General features: G+C 48.8%; 1 protein-coding gene across 5 annotated transcripts in view; it reads right to left on the reverse strand.

Annotated features, from left to right (window-relative positions):
* Nucleotides 1-18: 18 nt before the first annotated feature.
* Nucleotides 19-22,036, reverse strand: part of LOC114803356 (transcription factor HIVEP2-like) — a 61,756-nt gene continuing 39,738 nt past the window's right edge. For 3 of the 5 annotated variants that reach the window (XM_029002873.1, XM_029002874.1, XM_029002872.1), the window contains 7 exons: nt 11,422-11,469; nt 6,155-11,326; nt 5,828-5,976; nt 5,014-5,189; nt 4,688-4,789; nt 3,500-4,356; nt 19-2,316 (listed from right to left, as the gene is read on the reverse strand). In XM_029002873.1, the coding sequence (XP_028858706.1) occupies nt 1,678-2,316; nt 3,500-4,356; nt 4,688-4,789; nt 5,014-5,189; nt 5,828-5,976; nt 6,155-11,059 (6,828 nt within the window). In that variant the 5' untranslated portion in view covers nt 11,060-11,326; nt 11,422-11,469 and the 3' untranslated portion in view covers nt 19-1,677. Of the gene's footprint in view, nt 2,317-3,499; nt 4,357-4,687; nt 4,790-5,013; nt 5,190-5,827; nt 5,977-6,154; nt 11,327-11,421; nt 11,470-18,936; nt 19,111-22,036 lie in introns of all 5 variants that reach the window. The other 2 variants (XM_029002870.1, XM_029002871.1) reach the window with 1 other exon arrangement.

A 22,036-nucleotide genomic window follows, 5' to 3' on the forward strand; every position in this document is an offset into this window, starting at 1 on the left:
TTATGCGTCGTGTATGGGTTTTTTTTTTTTTTTTTTAATTCCTTTTCTGTTGTTTCTATACAATGATTTGTGCTTTGATACCTTAGATTTTAAAGACAAGTTAATACAGTTAAGTGAATACCAGGGAACTACTGACAGGAGTAAATTACACAGATTTTTATACACACGATACAAAATACAGATATACACACGAGAGTGCACTGGATTCACACTCCAGCTGCGTTCCTTTTCACTGCAGAGCAAAAAGAACCAAAAAAAAATTATAATAATAATCGAACAAAGCTTCTGGATTCTGAATCCCGCTTCCAAAACTAACATGTGCTGGGATTCCACCCCCGAGTTTTCGGAAACGTAAGGTGCGCAGTTCTTTCTGAGATCTTTTTTTTTTTAATAAGTAATTTGACCCCCTCTTAAAAAAAAAAAAAAAATGGTGGCAAACCGATGAGCCTTGGCCGACACGTTCTCCATTACGAAGTGTGCGGCGACTGGCTGTACGCGTGTTGGAATGTCCCCCCGGACCGAATCGACAAAAAAAAAAAAAAAAAAACCCCGACAATCAAGTACTTCAAGCGACAGGATTCACAGACGATTCCAAAAGAAACGTGCAAACGGCGCCGTACACCTCCCTCAGGAAGGTCGGGCCCAAACGGGCAGTTCGCTTAATGCTGAAGTTTTAGCGAGGGGGGGGGTCAAGGAGCCGAAAATAAAACGTAAAAAGGACGTGAAAGACACAACTAGTGTAGCCAATCCAGCAACGAGGCGCGCAGAAAGGTTCCAAGCACTTAGCGCTAACTACCGTACTGTAAGTGGGAGTTGATTTAAACATAAGTGCAGATATATGCTCTCTAGGCTAGTTATATAAACTTGTACATTTACTTAAATTATGCGTATTGTCCTAAGTAAACCGGGGTCACCCAGACGTACGTGTTATACATACTATAAAGCCATTTATACAGTGTACATAGTTTTGCTCTAATTATGCGATAGCAAAAAACCCATGCTTTACATAGAAAAAGGCATCCACGACATTAAGAAAAAAATGTACAATTTATGAAACATGATACAATAAATAGTATTATAGAATTGCTGCTGTACACAAAAAAGCCATTTAATTTCACTCATATAAAAATATGTTTTAGTGCAACCTTAACGTATAATCGATACTTCACATAGTTCAGACTCCAATGTCCAAAAGAGACAGGAAATTGCATTGTTACAAAGCCGATACACAAACTTGACATATTTACACGTCTTCCTGCTAAATATGCTTATAAGAATATAAGCAAAAATGTAAAGAAAAGGCACACACATCTGTACATTTTTTTAAAAGTACCAGACTGGAGTCCATAAGCAATTTTGGTCAGGCTCATATATAAGTTAACATGTATCATCCTCTCAAACTTTAAATAAGAAAGTAAATTGTTTTAAAATAGCAAACCATGTTATAAAAGGCATGCTATGCACATGACGTTGAAACTACGAGAATAGAGAGAGAGAGAAAAAAAAAGCTTGTTTTTAAAGGCTAATCGTCTGTGTGTGTGTGTGTGTTCATGTGTAAACGTGTGTGTACGATGCTTGTGCTCCACTTGTCTCCCTTATTATTTTTACCGATTTAAAAAGCCATATTTGTGTGTATATATATATATATGTATTTATATTATATGCTGTTGAAGATGTTCACCTGTTGTCTATAGTGTCCTTTTTCGAATCTTTCGCCCACTTGGCGTTTCCGGGTCGTTCTCGCTCGGCCCGGCTCTGCTGACTGGCCGCTCTGTCGGGGTTGCCGGCGGCAGGAGTCTCCGTCGCAGCAGGGCTGCCGGCCAGCGACCGCCTGGCGTCGGCGTCGCTAAAGTGCTGAATCCTGGTTGGGACGTTCTCCTGGGGGCCCTTGGCGTGCGGGGGAGATGTTGGGCGCTGGTGGTGCGGCTCTTTCTCCGGCGGCTCCTCGATGCGGAGCGAGGCGATGGCCTTGGTGCAGGTGTGGATGCTCTCCTCCTGCGGCTTCTGGGACGGGGGGCCCGGCGAAGGGGCCGAGGGAGGGTCGCCTCTCGCGCCCGTCGTCTGGAAGGACGCCTCGCTGGTGCCGGACTCCTCGGACGTGCTCTTCTGCAGCGGCAGGCGGGCGGGGTGGGCGAGGCCGGTTACGGAGGCGGGGACGGAGTGCACCATCTGGATGCCCCCGATGGGGATCATGGGGAAGGGCGCGTGTACTTGCAGCTGGGAGTGCAGGGGCAGGTGGCTGAAAAGGCCTTGACGGGAGCCGGCCACCTCCAGGCTGCTGCTGTCCAACGGGAGCTGCTGGGTCTTCTTCTGATCCTGAAACAAGACAGCGGGACACCAGTGGTCAGCGAGACCCAAATCCTGCTACCATCAGTGGAAAACAAGGTCTCCTTAGATCGGACATTTGGCACACGTGTGCGATCCATTTCAAGTTCATTCATTTGAAGACAAGAGTTCATTTATTTCTCTTCCGTGGTCCAGTTTTAACCAAAACATGGATTTGCCGTTATACCCTTACTGGATTAATAGAATCATTTCCTAAGGAGACTGAATGGGTTGAACTAAAATAAAGTGACTGGAATTGTAAGGTATGATATGCAGGAAGTAAGAAAACAAAATCTTCAGGAGCCAAAAAAAAATAATAATTATATTCGAAAGACAGCCATTATTAATATCTGCAAAAATACTCCACTAGACCAGTCTTCCATTAAACTTTAACAAGACGTTTAAGAGGAAAACCAGAAGTTGTTAAAAGCCACGCATGGAGCCAAGCGCTCTATTATGGACACTGTTCCCTTATCTGTAATATTTCCCTCAGTCTCAGGGACGTAAGCCATATGGCGCAGAAACAAATGATTCCGCAGTAAAATATGAGCGCCGCATTCCCCCCCCCTTGTCCCCCAGTGGCTCTTAATTAGCTGGGTATAAATAGAAATGTCCCTTCTAATATAATAAAGGAGAGGTACGGGAAAGCACAGGGCTGTGTGCAGTCGACATTACTGTGGCTCATGATTTATTCATTTATCTTTCAGATTTTTTTTTTTGGTGATGGGATGTGTATTAAAGTCTATAACAAGGCAAACTTGTACTTTTAACTATAAAATATGAAGCTTCAGACAAGCTGAAATACATAAATCCAGCCTTTTCAAGAATCTCTTTTGAGAAATCACCTTTTCGTTTTGAAAAAAAAATCGTATTTCTGTACAGAAAATCATATTATTATTATTTTCTATTATTATTATGATTATTTTATTAGATATTTAGTTATTATTCTATTGTGTTGTGTTTGGCAACACTAAAGCACTCTTTAAGATTCCTTTGTCACATGAATTGATGCTAATTTAAAGAGGTGTAAAAGTGCAGAATCTGGCAACGCAGGTGGCCAGCACACAGATACCATAGATCGGTGTTCCCTTTTTTCTGCCCAGACCCTAAATGTAAGACAACACAGCTGTTTCAGATGTGTTTTGAATAAAAAAACAAAGACGTCAGGACTCACTGTCTCCAGTTCTGACGAGTTCCTGCTCCTTTGGCTCAGTTCTGCCTGTGGGCTCTGCCCGAGGCTCCATGGAGAAGTGTGATGGTGCAAAGCTCTCCTGGGGGACACTGGCCTGATCATGCCCCTGTGGCGGCCCCTGGGGGACAGCTCTCTCCCCGGAGACATGGGCCGGCCAGCGTGGGAGATGGGCGAGAGGTGGCCTCGTGGAGAGAGGTCTCTGTCCTTGCGGAAGATGTCCCTCTTGGGTGAGATGTGTCGGAGAGGAGAGCCCTCTCTTCCGGGTGACAGACGGCCCCTGGCCGAGGTGTCCCGCCCTGGAGAGAGGTACCAGCGAGACGTGGGCGAGGACTCTCTGAGGGGGGAGGAGTCGCAACCTGGCGAAGACAAGCGGGATGGGGAGAGGTCAGCCGAGGACGAGCTGTGCTCTGGGGACAGAACAAAGTCTTCTTCCATTGAGCTGGGCACGTCCAGGCGACTCTTGGTGTCTTCGCCCAGTGCCCCTCGAAGGAGCTTCTGGTATTCAGCCACCTGGGTGATCTGTATGCTGGGCAAGCTGGTGATGTAGCTGAGCAGCGGCGCTTTGGACGACGAACCCAGGATGTCCGCAGAGGAGCCGTGGGAGGCGGCGACCGCCGTGACGGAGACCGAAGGGACGTAGGGCTGTGGGCTGGTGCTCCTGGAGCGCGTCTTTGGCGTGGAGTCGCCATCGTACTCCTCATCGTCGTCCTCATCGTCGTCCACCTCGTCTCCGTCCTCTTCTGGCCCTTCAGAGTCATCGGCATCAGAGAACTGGTGTTCAGCCATGATCTCCGACATGCCCAGTTTTCCAGAGTCCCGCTGTCCCTCTTCAGCAGCATCTGAAATGAACCAAAAAGAGCTAAAACTTGTCCAGAGCAAACAAGGTACTGGTCACAATTACTGTGCTATATATTGTCTCCCAAGTCCTTTTAAAACAATGGACATATGCTGAATTCTGTTCTACAGATCTGAATGCTACAGGTGATGTTGTTTGTCCAGAGAACTGGGTTCATCTCCCACTCTGTTGTTGAGGGAATCGGTCCATATAGGATTTAATTTTTTTTTTTTTTATCGTGAACCTAATTGAATAACCTGGCCAAGGCTCACAGGGCCGGGATTCATCACAGCATGGCTGTGGTTTGCACAGTGTGCTCTGAGTCTGATTCATACCAGCTTCCTCTGCCTCCGCATCGTCCACAGATGTCACTGACACCCCAAGCTCCAGACATTTCTTCATGTGGGCTTTTGACTTCATGTGTTTTGTCAGGTTTCCTGAAATCAGAATGAAAAAAGCCTTAACATGCTTGGTCTGGTGAGAATATGCAAATGATCTCCATTTCCAGACTAACATGAATACTTTATTACTGGCGCAGACTCCCAAAAAATGTATTTACTTATTTATTTGATAACATATTTTATTATGCTTGCTATGTCTGTTAAGCTGTGTATTTTTTTACATTGCATGTGTAAGGTTATTTGAATGAAAGAAACCCAACCTTTCGTTTTAAAAGCGAAGTTGCAGAACTTGCAGACGTATGGCCTGACGTCCGTGTGCGTGCGGATGTGTTTCTTCAGCATGCTCGGCTTCTTGCAGCGGATCCCGCACTCCTCGCAGATGTACTTCCCTCTTCCTCTGCCCCTCACATAAACATAGTCTTCATTTGATTTGTACCTGGAACAAAAACAGGCCAGGCTTACTCACGTTACTGGAGGGTATCGGGTGCGGAGGTGCATGCATCAAACGCATCAGGCAGGCCACGTTACACACACGTAAAAAGTACGATTGCGAGAAAAGCGACTCCGTGTTTTTCAACTGAAACATTTTTACAGCTGTGTCTATTTATGGCCTTCTGCTTGGCCCTCACACTGACGCTTAACATTGTATATGAAGTATTTCAGACGCAGTAGGTTACAGCTCCATAGTATTCCCTCATAAAAAGGATTTGACCAGTTAATTTAACATACGTGTAATCTGATGGATACAAATCACACTGCTCCCCGGGCGCCCGTCATGGCTGCCCACTGCTCATTCAGGGTGATGGGTTAAATGCAGAGGACAAATTTCACTGTGTGCACCGTGCGCTGTGCTGCTGTGTATCACAAGTGACAATCACTTCACTTTCACATCAAATTTAATGCCGAATAAACATATAAAACAAAGCCATAATTATTTTTCTTAAATATTTACAAAATCCTCCCATTAATTGTTTCCTGAGTCACGACAGTACTAAAAATGTATCTCGATTTTTTAAGTACATCAAAAGGCAGACAGTTAAATTTTCATGATGGAAGACAGCCATGCACACGTACCCTCCTTCAAAGATTTTGATGCGAGTCGGCTCAGCCGGCTTTGGGGCCTCCTTCTCTCCGGAATCCTCCTTCCCCCTCTCTCTGGAGCTAATGCCCTTCATTTTCTTCCCAAACTTGCTTACATCTAACTGCATGAGTTCTGGCTTCATCTAAAAATGTAAAAATAGTATTAATTAATTAAAAAAAAAAAAGAAATCTGAAAGCCAAAAGCATTAATGACAAAATAAGCAAGTAAGGGCGGCCAAATCCATGTACAATTTTTTAAATAATGCAAATAATAACAATTCAAATGCGACCTACAGACATTTTATAGCCGTTCCATTTCACCTGTTCAAACTTCTGCTTCCAGAAGAGGGATGACACCAGCTTTCCAGTCCCAGGTTGGTACATAGCAGCCATCGAATAGGTTTCAGTGTTCTTCCTCTGTTTGGAGCGGAGCAGCGCTAGGGTCGCCTTTGTGCTAAGGCTAAGAGGGTTGGGGTTGTAAGAGCTGACACACCATGAGCCGTAAACAGAAGTCAGGGGATTTGTCTGGGCGTAGTTTGGCTTGGTGTAATTTAGGAAGCACCAGCTGACACTTGTTGTTGTGCGGAGGCTTGGAAACTGAAAGAACTGCTGCACGTCTGCTAGGTCGGTGAGCAAAAATGTGCTCCCGACAGCATTCCCACCCTGGTTGGCAGCGAGTTGCACAAGCATGTTTATGGGGATCTTACTTCCCACGGTTGGTTTGGCCTCCTCTTGTGTATCACTGGAAGAGACCATTGACTGTGGACTTGAGCTTGCCTCTGGGGTCGATTCATCTACATCAAGCTCTTCTGGTGACTCTGTACCATCCCGGCTATCTGTCACAATCTGCAATGGTGGAGTAAAGCTTTCGGCTGGTGGCACATCAGGTAGATGAGGGTTTGATGAGCGTACAGGTACCTTGGTTGGAGGGTAGTCAGCTGGTGGAGATGAAGACATCCTCTCTTGATCATCAATAGAATCATCACTCTTTGGAAAGTCTGGCTTTGGCGACTTGCAGTTGACTTTAGATGCACTTGAGTTGCTAAGCTCAACTGCACTGAGCTCCTTTACTATCTGGCCATACATTTTTTCCTCCTTGACCCGTTTCTGTTGTTTGGTCTCAATGAAGAGCTCTAAACTACTGGCTGGCGACAGCATTCGTTTGCTTCCACCAATACTGGAGGACGCGTCTGTGGTAGAAATAGTCCCAGATGTCAAAGACAGAGGTATTCCTGTATTCAGTCTCCCAGGTAGCAGTTCTGGAACCTTCCAGAGAGGATATCGTAAAGATCCTTCTGGACTGCCCAAGATCTGAGATAAATTGAAGCCTAATTGACTCTTTGAGGCAGTTGCTGTGAGTGAGCTTGGATATGTATTGTCTGTGCACATGACCCTTGAAATGGTGCTTTGCGCATGAGTAACCAGGATCTGTGAAACACTAGTATACATAACACTACCGAAAGATGGCACATTGGTCTGGATCCTGACCGGAACCAGCATTCCGGGGCCAGATGGCTGTGAACCTACATTCTGAGTGGCAAAAATTGGCTGGACTTGCTGCAAGAAAACTGAGCTTGTTGAGAGCACCTTGGAAGGAGTGGGGCCAAGTTGTGGAGCAAAAGCCCTCGACAGATACGGATAGCTCTGCCCGTCAGACTTTGAATCACACTGTTCCTGCATCTGACCAAAAGGCTGCTGTGGTTTCTGGTGTCCTGGGGGCTGCCTGATATGTCCCTTCTGCAACTGATGTGTCTGGAAGGCCAAGTTCTGTGTTTGTCTTTGCGTTGGATCTGCATGCCAGTATTGGAATGGCATGAAGGGTGCTGATGGTAAGCTGCTTTGGAGAGAGTGCTGTACTGCCTCTTGGCCCATAATCTCATGTGATAAGTGCTCAGTCTCCAAAGACTGTTGACCTGGCAACCGTGATGTTTTCTGGAAAGGAGGCTCTTCTGGCTGGCTGTCTTCACTGATGCTATGTTGGAGCAGTGGATGATGTGATCCAAGGACAGGCTGGACACCTCTCCTGGGTCTTGCTACTTCGCTGCCAGTTGCACCATGAGAAGTTAATGAAGAAGCACCATGCCAAGATAGATGTGAATGATGTGGGGCATGTTCAGGATGTTCTTGCTTGATATTTATGTCTGCACCTTGATCTGGCACAGCAGTTTCAGGGTAGACACTTAAGGAAGCCTGCCTCATGAGGTAACCCCGTCTACGTTCCTTCATAGACGAGGCACTGGCATAGACCTCTCCTTGTCTGGAAGAGGTTGAAAGACTCCCGTAATCAAATGACTTGCTACGGATCTCTGGAACCTCAGTAGGCAGAGCACATGGTGCTTGTTCAGAAGATGAGCGTCGCATCTCTCGCTGGTGGTGACCTGGAATAGAGAGAGAATGCCCACTGCCTGGGACAGTCAAAAACTCTGACTGCTTGCCAAAGTCATCCTGTTTGGTTGGCGACACTGATTTCAGGTTTTCCTCTCTGTCAAATGAGATGGAGAAACTGGAGCTGTGAGACAGGTTGCTTTCTTGGCTAGGACTCCTAGAGAGACTGGTGCAGGTGGACTCAAAGCTGGACTCTCCAGATGAGTGCTCCATGTCTGCCAGACGCAGACGTTTCTTCTTTGGAGGCAGTTTCTCTGCGGGGAGCTGGGACAATGTTTCGCTTCTCTGAGGCCACTGGAATTCCTCCACATGTGGTTTCTCCGGTTCTTTAGGTGGCACCTCTGGTTCTTTCTCTGGTTTGTCTGGCTCCTCTGTAACCCTTATCTCAGGCACTTGAATGTTGGGCTGCCGTACAAGTTTATGTGGCATGTGGTACTGCTGGTTTGGTGACAGAGCAGCAACCTCGGTGTCACTTTGTTGCTGTTGCTCCATGCTCTCAGACTTCGGGACAGAACCTGGGCTTTGCACGTCCTCAATATTTTCTGTGTCGGACTGCTCAGAAAACTGACTTGGGGTTTTCTCCTGATAAGACGGATGGTCGATGGACTCTGACTTCTCAAATGAGCTCGGCCTGCTGAGCGAGTTCGTGTGCTGAATTACAGAGATCACGTTGCCGCCAGCCTTTCTCTCAAGGTCCGGCATGAGCACAACATCCTCGGAGCACATACTAGTCCCGGTGTCAAAACTATCCGAATGGCTGTGTGAGCTGTATAACTGTCCTTTTGCAGTGGGTGTAGTCCGTGAGGCTTCTTGTCCAATTTTTGGATCATAGTCACCAACCATTTCAATAGAGCCACTCCTACTACTGTCGTATTGCCCAAGGCAGTCCTCTTCATCTCCCACACTCTTTTCCTTTCTACGCTTCCGCGTGGTCATTTCTGTATTTCCCATTTTAGTACCATATGAGCCGTGTGCGGTGCGTATTTCAGAACCTGCAATCTCTAGACCTGAACACTTGAAGTCAGGCATTAGTGGGACTCTTTCTCCAGGTTTTAATGCTGGGACTGTATGCTTTGGGGCAATACCATAGCTGTCTGGCTCAACGTGTCCCTCGTGCATGGATTGCTCGAAAGCACCTTGTCGTTTCAGCCTCCTGACAGCACCTTGGTAGAACACCTCGTCAGAAGTCATCATCTCATCAAAGGAATGGCTGCCTTTCAAATTTTGCGGGACATTCAGGTTGGTTGGGGAAGGTGTTGGCATTGAATTGCTCCTGGTGAGTGGCCCGGAATCAGAAGGAGCTTCTAAGAGACTTGTGCTACTTTGGCAAGGGCCAGAGGAATACTGCTTGGGGTCACAGCCAGGTACCATTTGTGACTCTCTACAATCACTCCTGTAAAATATGTGTTCTTGTGATCCCATTCCCACATCCAACATGGCACTAGACCTATTTGCTGTGTTAGTGTCTTGACCGGTTGCCATTGCTACAGTGAAAGATTGTCGTGACCGAGAGTTTGGTTTGTAATACCAGGTTCTGCCAAACATGATCTCCTCGTAGGACTTTGCATTGGTGTTGGGTGGGCTAATTTGCTGCTCTGCGCTCTCAGAGCGGGAGAAGTAACCCGAATCTGTACTGCCTTTGCTATGAGGACTCAAGAGGTTCAGAGACTGTTCTGAGTCCTGGCCCATTTTCTCAGTAAGTCGTAAAGCAAGTCTCTGTTTGATTGTGTGCGAATCATCCCCTCGGCCCATTTGAGAACTGATGTGACCCTTCATTTCTGGGAACGCGGGACACTCCATGGCTGTCGACGGGATGCCTTGTTTGGGAACAATTAAGATAGGCACTTTCATCGATGCCATGGCTTGCTCTTCTGCTGGGTCTGCATATGCTGGCTCGCCTCCCTTTTCCATTGTGCTTTTATTTGATTCAAAGGATATCTGTGGAATAGGGCTACCTTTGTCCGGATACATTGTGTCATCGACAGCCTCCTCGTCTGTGTCCGTGCTCTGTTCACCATCTGAGTGTACCTCCGTGTCTCCCACTGAAGAGGCCTGGTCCATGTCCGCGCGCGTAGCTGCCAGTTCAGAGAACGGAACAAGTCCAGCTTTAATAGCGTGGGCATGTGATTTTCTGTGTTTATACAAATTGCTCTTGGTTTTAAAGGAAAAGCCACATGGACCACAGGGATATGGACGTTCTCCGGTGTGCGAGCGGATGTGTTTCTTCAGCACGCTGGGTTTAGCACAAGCCCTTCCGCAGTAGTCACAAATGTACTTCCCGGGCTTCTTGGGTTTCTGTTCTTTCTTGTGTCCTTCCTCGTGCGGTTCAGGCCCCGACTGAGAATACTGGGAGAAAGCCGCTGGTAAACTGGGAGACTTCTGACGTGGAAAGACCCCATGGGCACGGGACTGTCCAGGGAATATGTCTTCAGGGGGAAGAGACTGCAGCTGACTGGCAAAGGGCCATGCGTGTGTTTTCAAGTCTGGAGGCTTCGTCCCAGGTAAGAAGGGCTCTTGCAGGGGCTGTTGGGCAAATGAATGTGCTAACTGGTACGGGTAAGATGGGGAGAAAACCTGTGGGAAGGGATTCTCTTGAGATGACTGACTCCTTGCAGAAGACAGCAACTTCCTTGGGCCATATGCTTGTGCCGAACCTTTAATGCTGCTTCCAGTAGCTCCAATTTGAACGCCTTCATGATGCGAGTGCCTCTTTCCCTCTGGGTCTGCAAAAGTGCTTCTTTTTGTGTCAGGTGAGGGCTCCGAAACCCATTTCCTCTGTAGCATGCTCTTCTCCCTGGGCTCCTTGCATTTTTGTCCTACAGCAGGATCCTGTGAATCCATTTTACTCTTTATTTCACTTGGGTTCTTTAAACAGTGATGCCTATTAGTGCAGATGTTTGCCCATCAGCAGTACTTAAACAAAAGGTCCTTCCATGGCTGCTCTGTTTGGGTCGTTCCACATTTGATGCAAATGTCTTTCTCGGAGCATCAGTCCACTGTCCTTATATCAATCATCCTTATGCTTGCAACCATGAAATCAAGTTTCCGTTTGCCGGATTTATGCTGCTGTCACTTTTCTGTCAACGTCATCAAATGCGTGGTCGCTGCCTGTAAAAAAAATGTGTTAATATCCAAACTTCACCGTAACGTTACATTAATAGTATTGTAATTGTTCATAACAGAACGCATATGTACACCCTTACCTTCAGAAGCTCTCAGTGATATTTTCACATTAGATGTCCACGTATGTCCTGTAAAACAGACGGATGGCCCGTTGTATTACACATGTTATTTGTTTTCTCCCTTCCTGTCTTTTTGGTGCCATAACTGCAACCCGTTAATCATTCGCGGTCCACGTAACCAGCTCACTGCATCACAGTACAGATACTTCTCATTGATCAAACGCAGAAGACGCTCCCCTTCTCACTCGAACCGTGAGTCATCATTAGCAACCAGGCCCACGCAGTTCCTAAAAAGACACAAACGGTTTAAAAATAGCCGGGCGGAACGCGAGTGACGTTCGGTGTCAAATGTGCGTGGGCGTTCAAAGGGCAAGCGGTAGAGGGACTGCTGGTGTTTTCTTTTGCTCCGACCTTCTTTACATGCTCCACGTACGATACAGGAAAAAGCCGGGCACCGTACGACATAACGTCACGTGCCTGTACAGGCCTGTCGTATGCATTACGGACGCCGCTGCAGTTTGCTGTTCTGGCGTTGCGCTCGGAACTCTTGTCTTCAGGGTTTTGGTGGTTGCGACAGACGGCCTCGTGCTGCCTGGGTGCGAGTGAGGAAACTGTGTGACGTGCACGTCTGGAGTGCTAAAAATAGCTCTGCAGAGAACCACAGATATTTTTAGCACCTGAAACAGTAACATTGTTTCCTCTTTTAAATTATTTTTTTTTCTTTCATTCTTCCACGTCTTACACAGAAGAGAGAATTGATCCATATCGAACAGCGCCTATTGACCACCGAGAGCCGATATGTACAACCGGCATTGCAATGACACAACTCTCGCAAATTAAGAAGGTTCAAAATCTGGACACCTACTCACACGTTGTAATGTTATGGTGGAAGCCTCTGAGCCCGGCAACGACGGAGCCGACCCCTCGCATCTTTGCAGTCAGCCGCGAGGCTCGACAATGTCTTCCCTCCCCGAGTTAATCCCCCCGAGCAGGGCAGCACAAGGCCCCGGCACCGTGACGGCGGCCAAACAAAGCTCTTTTCCGGCACCTTCTGAACGAACGATCCCTCGGCGGGTGCCTAATCTCCCCTGCGTCCGATGATCTTGGTGACACGGGACCATAAATATGAGGCACCAAATATACAGATAATGCACCTTTCTGTCCTCCTCCGCCTGCGAGTTATGTAACTTGTGGCATTTTTAAGTCGTGATAAACGCGCTGAATGAATTATATAAAGCGCTTTACTCATAAAAGGCAAAGAGTGTCCTACTTTTTTTTTTTGAAGAGCTGAACAAAAATGTTCCACGGCATCCTTTCCAGAGAGCAGGAGGAAGCTCATGTGTGGGCTAGGCATTGTTGAGAGTGCAAGGGGCCGGTCCTCTGCTGAACATATTCAAAGAAACACCGGGCTGAATTATATAAGGGTTTTTTTACCCGATGAAACCCCATATAAATAAAGCAGAAAACATGCTATAAAACGTGGGTGTTTGCGAATCTCACGTCCTTTAGTTTGCCAATCTGAATTATTGAATGTATTGACAGGAGGCTCTTTAAATGGTCCAGAATGCGAGAGCTGTCAATCATGCCCACAGGCTCCTCCCCTTTTGAAACGTATCTAACATTTAACATTTCTAACATTTTCAGCATTTACCAGACGCCCTTATCCAGAGCGACTTACAATCAGTAGTTACAGGGACAGTCCCCCCCTGGAGACACTCAGGGTTAAGTGTCCTGCTCAGGAACACGATGGTAGTACGTGGGATTTGAACCCGGGTCTTCTGGTTCACAGGCGAGTGTGTTACCCGCTCGGCCACTACCGCCCCTAACCACGAATTTATTATGACTGGTATCTCCGCGCGTCCTGGATATTCCCTTCTACCGTCACTGCGAGTCCTGCCCGCCACTCTCCGCTGTGTCCCAGTCCTCAGTCCGGATCTTCGGTTGTGAAAGAGCGGGGGCCTCACAAGGGCCCTTTTCTCTGGGGTTAAAATTAGGGGATTAAGCATTTGGCATTTTGCTGCCGGAGCCCCGCGAGGGGATTAACGACGGTCCCCTGCACTCGTGTGTCAATGAACGCTGTGTGCTGCATCTATCCTAAAGGGATTTGGCCCGGCATTATGTCACATTTTAATCCGGTTGGAAATCCCCTAATCTGCGGAATGAAGTAAGTTCCCGGCTTTTTTTTTTTTGTTGTTTGTTTTGCTTTGCCCGGCCGAGGGCGTCTTTCTCGAGTGCGACGCCCGGAGTTCACCGCGGGACAACGAGGGCTGCGGAGTAAAAAAAAAATAATAACAGCACATAAAACGGAGCCAGGCCAGGTAATGTTCCAGAAGTATTCCGACTCACGGTCCTTAACGCGGCCATTATCAGCTGCTTGGCTGTCCCTGCCTCGCCAAACTCGCAGGGCCATTGCAATAAACAGATTGCGGTAATTCAATCAACCTCATCTGTTTCCAGTTCCAACTTCCCCTCTTCTCCCCCCGTCTCTGCACATTCGGGGTTTTTTTTTTTTTGGCCAATTCGCCGGGCTCGCGTTGGAACGCACCGGTCGGCGTCGTGAGCGATTTCGGGCCTGGACTCTCGAGGGCACGCCTGTGCTCCCGGGCTCATTAGAGGGCATTCCCGGGCGCGGTGACAGGGTTTCGCGGATCGCCTTACAGCCTTCGTCTGCCCCCGTGGTGACGTCGCATCGGCCGTTTGTTGTTTCCTTGATTCTATCCCGGACGGGGCCTAAATAATTCACAAGGCGACTAATCGTTTCCATTCTGCGTGTTTATGGGACAAAATCCAGTACGGGGCTAGGTAGCGGCCCGGGACCCCCGACTGCGTGTACCTTCTTCTGTGTTTGTTGGTTTCAGCGTGGGGTTTGTTTGGGGTTTTTTTGGGCCTGAAAGAGCACATAAAAAGTCCCAACCAAAAAAAAAATCTGCATTTATATGCTGCAAAAAGTAAAAAGTCTTTGGTTGGGCTCATTAGTGACGGGTGGAATTTTTACAGCCCCCATTGGCTTTATCTACTGGAAAACATCAAATATGAGAATAGGTTGAAAATAGGACTTACGTAAAGTTCCCACAGTAAACGAGTCCCGTTTAAGAGGAGCTGGCAGTGTGGTAAGTGTTTACCTGAACTTTTATAATGTGATAAACTGTACTAGTGCAGGTTTTTATTATTCGTTGTTTATGTACAAGTGACTGGTGTAACTCTACTCAGAGCGAATTCAACTCATTTAAATTGATTTCTGTCGATTTTTCTTTATGCGGATTATGATAAAGATGATTGTTGTATTAGTAGTAGTATAAAAATCCTTTTAGTTCTTTTAATTAGTGGCCTAGCCAGTACCACTCTGGATAAGGACGTCTGATAAATGACACAAATGTAAATGCATAAATGTACTATAGTAATAATAATAATAATAAACATTATTATTATTATTATTGTTAATAATAATAATTATTATTATTATTGTTATAAATACTATTATTATTAAACCTTAGTGGGCTTTATTTGTGTGTGTGTGTGTGTGTGTGTGTGTGTGTGTGTGTGTGTATATATATATATATATATATTTTTTTTTTTTTTTTTTTCACCATGTAATGAAAGGGCGATAGACTGATTTTATTAAAAATTTTTTGTCATTTGCCGTTTCTGTACAATGTGGCTGGTGTAATTATTATCCTTCAACCCAGCGATTTGGATCCCTCTTCCCATTCGTACCCCGGCTCCCTGGAAGATCCGTCTTTTGCACACGTTGCAAGTCTGCAGAAATGGGGAATTTTATTTTGCCCGCATAAGCAAGTTAGCTGGATGGATCACCGGGAGCAGGCCGTGAGTCAGCCCCCCAGAGGGTCCCACCAACTCCTGATTAGGTTCCCACAGATGAAGCACAGGTGGGACCGAGTCCACAGACGTGCTCAGCGGCACAATGCAAACCTCCAGAATCTACTCGATAAAGACAAAAGCGCCTGTAGGCGCCGGTGAAGAGAAGGTGATTCTTTCTGTGAATTCGGCAGGAGCTGCACGAATACGGACCGTGAATTCATAGCAGCACAAAGGCCTGGATTGAGACGGAAGCGCGGTATTTTTAAACGCCGCATGCGTGTAAGGGCGCTGGAACGGGAACGCGAGCGTGGGAGGCAGCATCCACGGCCATCTCGAGACGGGGTTAGCAGCGTGGGTGACGGTTCCTGTGTGGGAGGAGAAAGCATGAATGCCACGCGGAGCCACGCCGCCGCCGAGCCGCGTTATGAAAGGGCCCCGGTTACACAACGTGGCGGCGCTGCGGCGCCGGAACCATCCGGCAGCTGGGATCCGAGCCGACTTCACGCCTCCGGAAGAGAGATGGCTGGAAGGAATAAAAGGCCTTGGATGCAAACGCTAAATCGAGGCGCGAGATTTCGGGACCCTGACCCCATATTCCATCCATCCCTATTATCACGTTACCGGGAAATATTGGGGTGACGCTCTGGCAAAATCTCTCAACCATGAAATGCAACGTCAGCTACAGCCTTGCGGCGTCCAGTTACAGTCGCAGCGATTTACGGGCAGCGGTGACCTAGTAGGCGACCTAAGCAAAGGGTTGCCGGTTCGAATCCCGCGAAGTCCCCTTGGTGAAGGTAGCGTCCCCACACGCCGCTCCCCGGGCGCCTGTCATGGCTGCCCGCTGCTGGGTGATGCAAGGTCAAATGCAAAGAACACGTTTCACAGTTAAATTGATGTGATACACAGCAGCACAGCACACGGTGCACGCAGTGACATTTGTCCTCTGTATTTAGCCATCACCCTTGGCGAGCAGTGGGCAGCCATGACAGACGCCCGGGGAGCAGTGTGTGGGGACGGTGCTTTGCTCAGTGGCACCTCGGCGGATCGGGATTCGAACCGGCAACCTCCTGATTACGGGGCCACTTCCTTAACCGCTAGGCCACCACTGCCCAGTGTCACCATGTGCTTGCTACATCTCACGAACCCATATTCTAAGAAATAAAATTAATCATACTATATTTGGTGGCATCTACAGGTGTCAACTTAGGCTAAGATAAAACACTGAGGCTAATCCGATATTGTTACTCAAAAATATGAAAATTGTGAATTTGTTTAATCATTCTTTGCCGTTTTCATCCAATCTGTCAGCCTTTACATTTGCATTTTTCTGGTATTTTTGTTGCATTGATTTACTGCTATTTCTGACCAAACGATTGATTGATCTGATTCCTACTGCCCTGTAAATGTTTTTTTTCCGTTATGCCATCAGGCCCACCTGACCAACGTGGAGCGGCGCCACCCCGAGGCGCCCGGAGGCGTCGCCCGTCTGTTGTATTTTTGTTTACATGCCTTTTTGACTCGTGCGCTTGTCCACGTCTCCCCAGCGCGGAAACTGAGCTTTCCCCTGGCTCCAGCCCAGCCCGTTCAGCTCGCTCCATCGCTGTTGTTGGAAATAGCCCAAGATGCATTGCACTCCGCAAACGAATGTCCCCGCGAGACAAGAAGGGGGGGGGGGAATAAATAAATAAGTCGCCGCTATCACTTCGCGTGTTGTTTGCGAGAGGCTGCGGCGCAGGAAGTCTCGGGCCGTGACAATGAATGAGCGTCCAGCCATCTGTGGACTTTGGAAAGACATGACAGGGAGCAGAGGTGACATCATTTCCCAGACCGGCCAGTCGACCCCTTTCCCTGTCCGCCCTCGCTCCCAGCGTCCCCCGCCAGACGTCCTTCTTTCCCTCCGATAAGGCAGCCGTGGACCTCCGTGGATCGCTCTGGCGACCCAACACAGGGCGATTATGGGATGGCCTCGTAGAAAAACACGACAAACAAAATTCCCGAGAGATGTTCCCAGGGCGGGCCGTTTACGCGCCGTCGTTGAGGTATGCATTTTAAAGCGTGGCCCTAACAAGCCTGGGCCCTCCGTGCAACCGTTCTGCGTGCGTGTTTCCGTTTAGTGCCGGGCGGAACGCGCCGCGCTGCCCTACGGAACGAGGCTGCCTCTCGTTGGCCTTAATTGTCTGTGGAAAGACCGTCATATTTTCCACTTGAACCCATTACGGCGCGAGCCCTCATTACATTTTCCACCACATTTAGCAGAAACGTCAGGAAGCGGCTGCACAGCTGCGCTGATTAATTGTCTTTTTTCCCCGGACCCCCCCGTCCCGTCCCGCCTCCGTCCCAACTCCTCCTTTCCACCTACGTTAGAACTCCATGAGGTGCAGCAGAACATAAAAACCTGCGTTCGGTCGTTAACTTTTTAACGGCCCACGACTGGAGGGGAAAGCGGCAGATGCCCAAAAAAATGCATCTAGAACCTGCATCTACATCTCGGCACCTCCAACCTCAGCCCCTTCGCCACACCCCTCGGCCCTCCTTCCCAAACGTATCAAAAAGGACATTGTGAGGTTTTTTTGGCTGGAGCCGGAGTGGAAACTGTATACCTCATGGGTTCCAGGCGTCCAGGCCGCCTAAATTCTATAAAGACGAGGTCCAAAAGCGCGGTGGGGGCAGAGGGGCCCATCTGGAGGCCATGATGGCGGGCTGGAGAGCCGGAGGAGCCAAAACATCTGCTGCAAATGTGCCCGGGCCTCCTTCGCAGAGCAGACCAAATAAATGGGACCCTAGACGCTGTCCAAGGTTAACAGCTCGGTTCTAAGGTGGGCAAACAGACGCGAGCGGGGTGCCGGACCACCGTGGTTTAAAAAAAACGGGTTAGCTGCGGCTAACGAAGCTAGCGGCTCGGTGAGGCCGGGGTCGGGGCCCAGAGAGCATTCCGGGACATTACGGGTGGATCGTCACCCAGAATTCCATATTCATTTCAAGGGGGCCTTGACCACCACAGCTGCCCTAAATCCAAACCCCAAAACTCGGTTAAGACTCGGTTTTCAGTAAATAACACTTATCATCATTTATCAAGTGGCCCAGAATGAAAGACAATGACTCTCTATTGCAAGAATAATTTAAAATATTGTATTTCCTGGTCATATTGCACTTTTTGACCCCAAATGTGAGACACCACCATTTTTTTTTTTACATTTACATTTACATATAGAGCATTTACCAGACCCCCTTATCCAGAGCGACTTACAGTCAGTAGTTACAGGGACAGTCCCCCCCTGGAGAGACTCGGGGTTTAGTGTCTTGCTCAGGGACACGATGGTAGTAAGTGGGGTTTGAACCCGGGTCTTTTTACCCACCAGGCTACTTCCACCATTGACATATTTGGACATATTTTAGTAGTATAGGCAATAGGTCCACAGGCCATTTAATAAAACCGGGACAGCTATATAGCACGAACGATAGATTTTCTGCTAAAATATACATTTTAATATTTACTAATTAAACCACTGAATTCAATTTAAAATGATGAATGTTAAAACTGCAAAAGCGGGAAGCGGAGCGTAAATCAGCGGCCCATCAGCCGGCGCTCTTTCATCTCCCATCTGCAGCCGCAGCCTCCCCCCGCAGGGCCGCAGCCAGATGCGCCGGCCGCAGGACACGTGTCCCCCCCCCCGGCCCTGCTCTCTCACGTCCACGCCATTCGTGCGGTGAACTCACCGGCCGGGGGCCGCGCGGCGTGGGCCGGCTGCGTGGCGTACGGGCGGGAGAGGGGGGTCGGGGTGGGGCTCGGGAGATGCGCCTGGCACCGTCTGAGGGTCGCTGAGGTCAGGCCGGTGGGCGGGGGGGGGGGCACTGGGTCGATCAGAGAGGGACCCCTTGGCCAAGAGACCACTGTGGAAAAAGAAGAGGCAGAAAGAGAGAGAGAGAGAGAGAGAGAGAGACAGCGTTCAGTGATGATTCCCGAACACGGAACGTATAATCGGCGGTAAAAAGGACGGATGAATGGAGCGAGACGCGCTGCGATGTCGCAACGAGCGCAGCATCTGCTAGAACAATAGCCGCCCTCTCTCTGAGGAGCGCTCTCGGGGTCCGTGGATGAAGACTCGGAGATGAATGCACCGCGCACGACGCCACTTCCAACCAAACACGAGCGCACGAGTCCCGTCCCCAGATGTTCCACAAGACCCTCCGCTTCTTTTTCCCGCGAGAAAAGACGCAGCTTCTCGGCGGAGGGGGGGACCGACCAAGCTCCTCCCCTCAGGCCCCGCAGCACCTGACAAATGGCAGAGATCTCATCGCCGACCAAGACAGGTCATCTAGCAGGAAGAGATTTCCTTCATCGTCCTGAGAACGGTTAGTACTGATACCGGATGATACCGTGGTGGTTGGAGCCTAGTGGGTAACACACTCGCCTATGAACCAGAAGACCCGGGTTCGAATCCCACTTACTACCATTGTGTCCCTGAGCAAGACACTTAACCCTGAGTGTCTCCAGGGGGACTGTCCCTGTAACTACTGGTTGTATGGGTGCTAGTAGCCTGGTGGGTAACACACTCGCCTATGAACCAGAAGACCCGGGTTCGAACCCCACTTACTACCATTGTGTCCCTGAGCAAGACACTTAACACTGAGTGTCTCCAGGGGGGGACTGTCCCTGTAACTACTGACTCTAAGTCGTGTCTGATAAACACCGTAAATGTAAACGTACTGGAGATGTAATGTCACTACGCTACAACTGTAAATTCAAATTATCTGCTATTCTACCAACGTTCTGCAAAAGACTGTGTGTGGGCGTGGCTGCAGGCAGACCTTAGATCAATTATGTTATCAAAAAACGTATTCACGCCAACGTTCCATTCCACAGCATGTCTTCGTCCCCGACTCTTCTGAGTAAACGATGCGTGACACGTTTCTGTTTGGTTGTCGTCATTTTCCTCCAGAGCGGCTGGCGTTCCTGCGGTTTGAGAGAAGGGTCCTGTCTGGGGGTCGGAGGGGGTTCGAGCACCACCCCCCCCCAAATAATGCCTCTTTAACACCTCAGTCACGCCCGGAGGCTCAGGACGCTACGCCAACGCGAGGCGATCCGGCCCAGAACATTTTACATTTACATTTACAGCATTTATCAGATGTTCTTATCCAGAGCGACTTACAATCAGTAGTTACAGGGACAGTCTCCCTGAAGACACTCAGGGTTAAGTGTCTTGCTCAGGGACACAATGGTAGTAAGTGGGATTCGAACCCGGGTCTTCTGGTTCACTAGGCTACTACCACCCAGAAAAGCCGTGTTTCTGCCGGGTTGCATCAGAATCTACAGCGCCGGCAAACGCACCAAAACCTGGCCACGCTGGAGAGGAACGAGGATTCGCGAATAATAACCACACGTGTCCCGGTGTGTGATTTTCGGCGCTCTTTCGACGAGCCCGGTGTGCACGCGCACCAGCGGCCTAGTAATGGCGCGCCGCGAGTGGCGGGACACGCGGGCCCGCCTTTTCCGCGGAAAAGAGCTGCGATCGCCGACTCCTGTGGGACGAGCGGCCGGGCGCGATTATTACCGCCAAAAATCACACGCCGGGACACGTCAGTCAACGCGCGCGGCCTGGAATAAACACGGCTCGCGGGACGGCTGAAAGATAAAAGGTTAAAGCAATTTGAGGCTTTATTAAAATGTCCCCGAGTCTGTTTGGACTACGTTAACTTTTGCCGACTGGGAAGATTTGCGATAAATAATCCCCCCCCGAAAAAAAAAAAAGTCCAGGGACGGGGACGGGCTGCATTCTTCCTCCGCTCCGGAGACGAATCCGATTGGAGGGAGAGGCCTCGGAAATCTGCACGCGACCATTCCGACGGCCTGGCCAGGATACTTTGGAAAATGTTCCGGTGTTTCACGGTCCCCCTTCGTACGCACCCGCATTCACCGTCTCATCCTGGACACCTCCACGGCCGCCAAAGAAGGGACGCTTTTATCCCGCCTCACAATAACTGTCTTTAGGCGAACGGGATTGAAGTGCGAAGCACGTCAATACCACGTTTTTCCTTTCTAATCCCGCTTCGTATCGCTGCGTTACGTGCGTTAAAACGTCAAGCTGGTTCAGGCGAAACGGCGTATAGCGATTTGTTATGCAATTACAACATGGACAACAATAGAAGGAGCCCACAAAGCATTTTTTGGTTGATGATTTTGGGACAAATGTGCAAGGAACAGGTCCCCCTTTCGTCCGTCCCCCTCCACTCCCACAACATTATTCGGGTGATGAAATTTTCATGGCAAGTAATACCGGGAAGTTAGCAGGATCATTCGGCGGGGCATTAAGCAGCTAAATGCATCACGGCGCGAAAAAGCCCCCGGGGCTCCCGAGCCTGCCGCCGTCCTCGTGTCCCGCCGAAACCATGGGAACCAACGACCGTCCCGTCAGGTGCACCTGCTTCCGCCTGTCACCCCGTCTTCTGTCCTCTTCCTCCCCCTCTCTCTTGTAAAGCCATCGCGTAATGCGGCCCAATCGCAATGGCGAAGGAACGCAACGGCGAAAACGATAAAAACGGTAAAAATTCAGAAAAAATGACCCACTCGCTGCGTCTCTGACTTTAGTTTCTACGTCTCACTAGTCTCGTTCACGTTAACCGCCACATTTTGGAAATGCTAATGTGTTTAATGGAAATGCAATAAATTTAAAGCCTTACTAATGATAAAAAAAGTAATGATAAATAAACTGATTGATTGACGCAGTTTGCAGAACTGTGAAACACTTTTGTTCGGACAGACGAAGAACGACTTTTTTGCGAGAGGCGTGAACATGTTCGCTTTCGTTTAGCTACTGGG

This window comes from Denticeps clupeoides, chromosome 14, assembly GCF_900700375.1.
Source record: "Denticeps clupeoides chromosome 14, fDenClu1.1, whole genome shotgun sequence".
Lineage (NCBI taxonomy): Eukaryota > Metazoa > Chordata > Actinopteri > Clupeiformes > Denticipitidae > Denticeps > Denticeps clupeoides.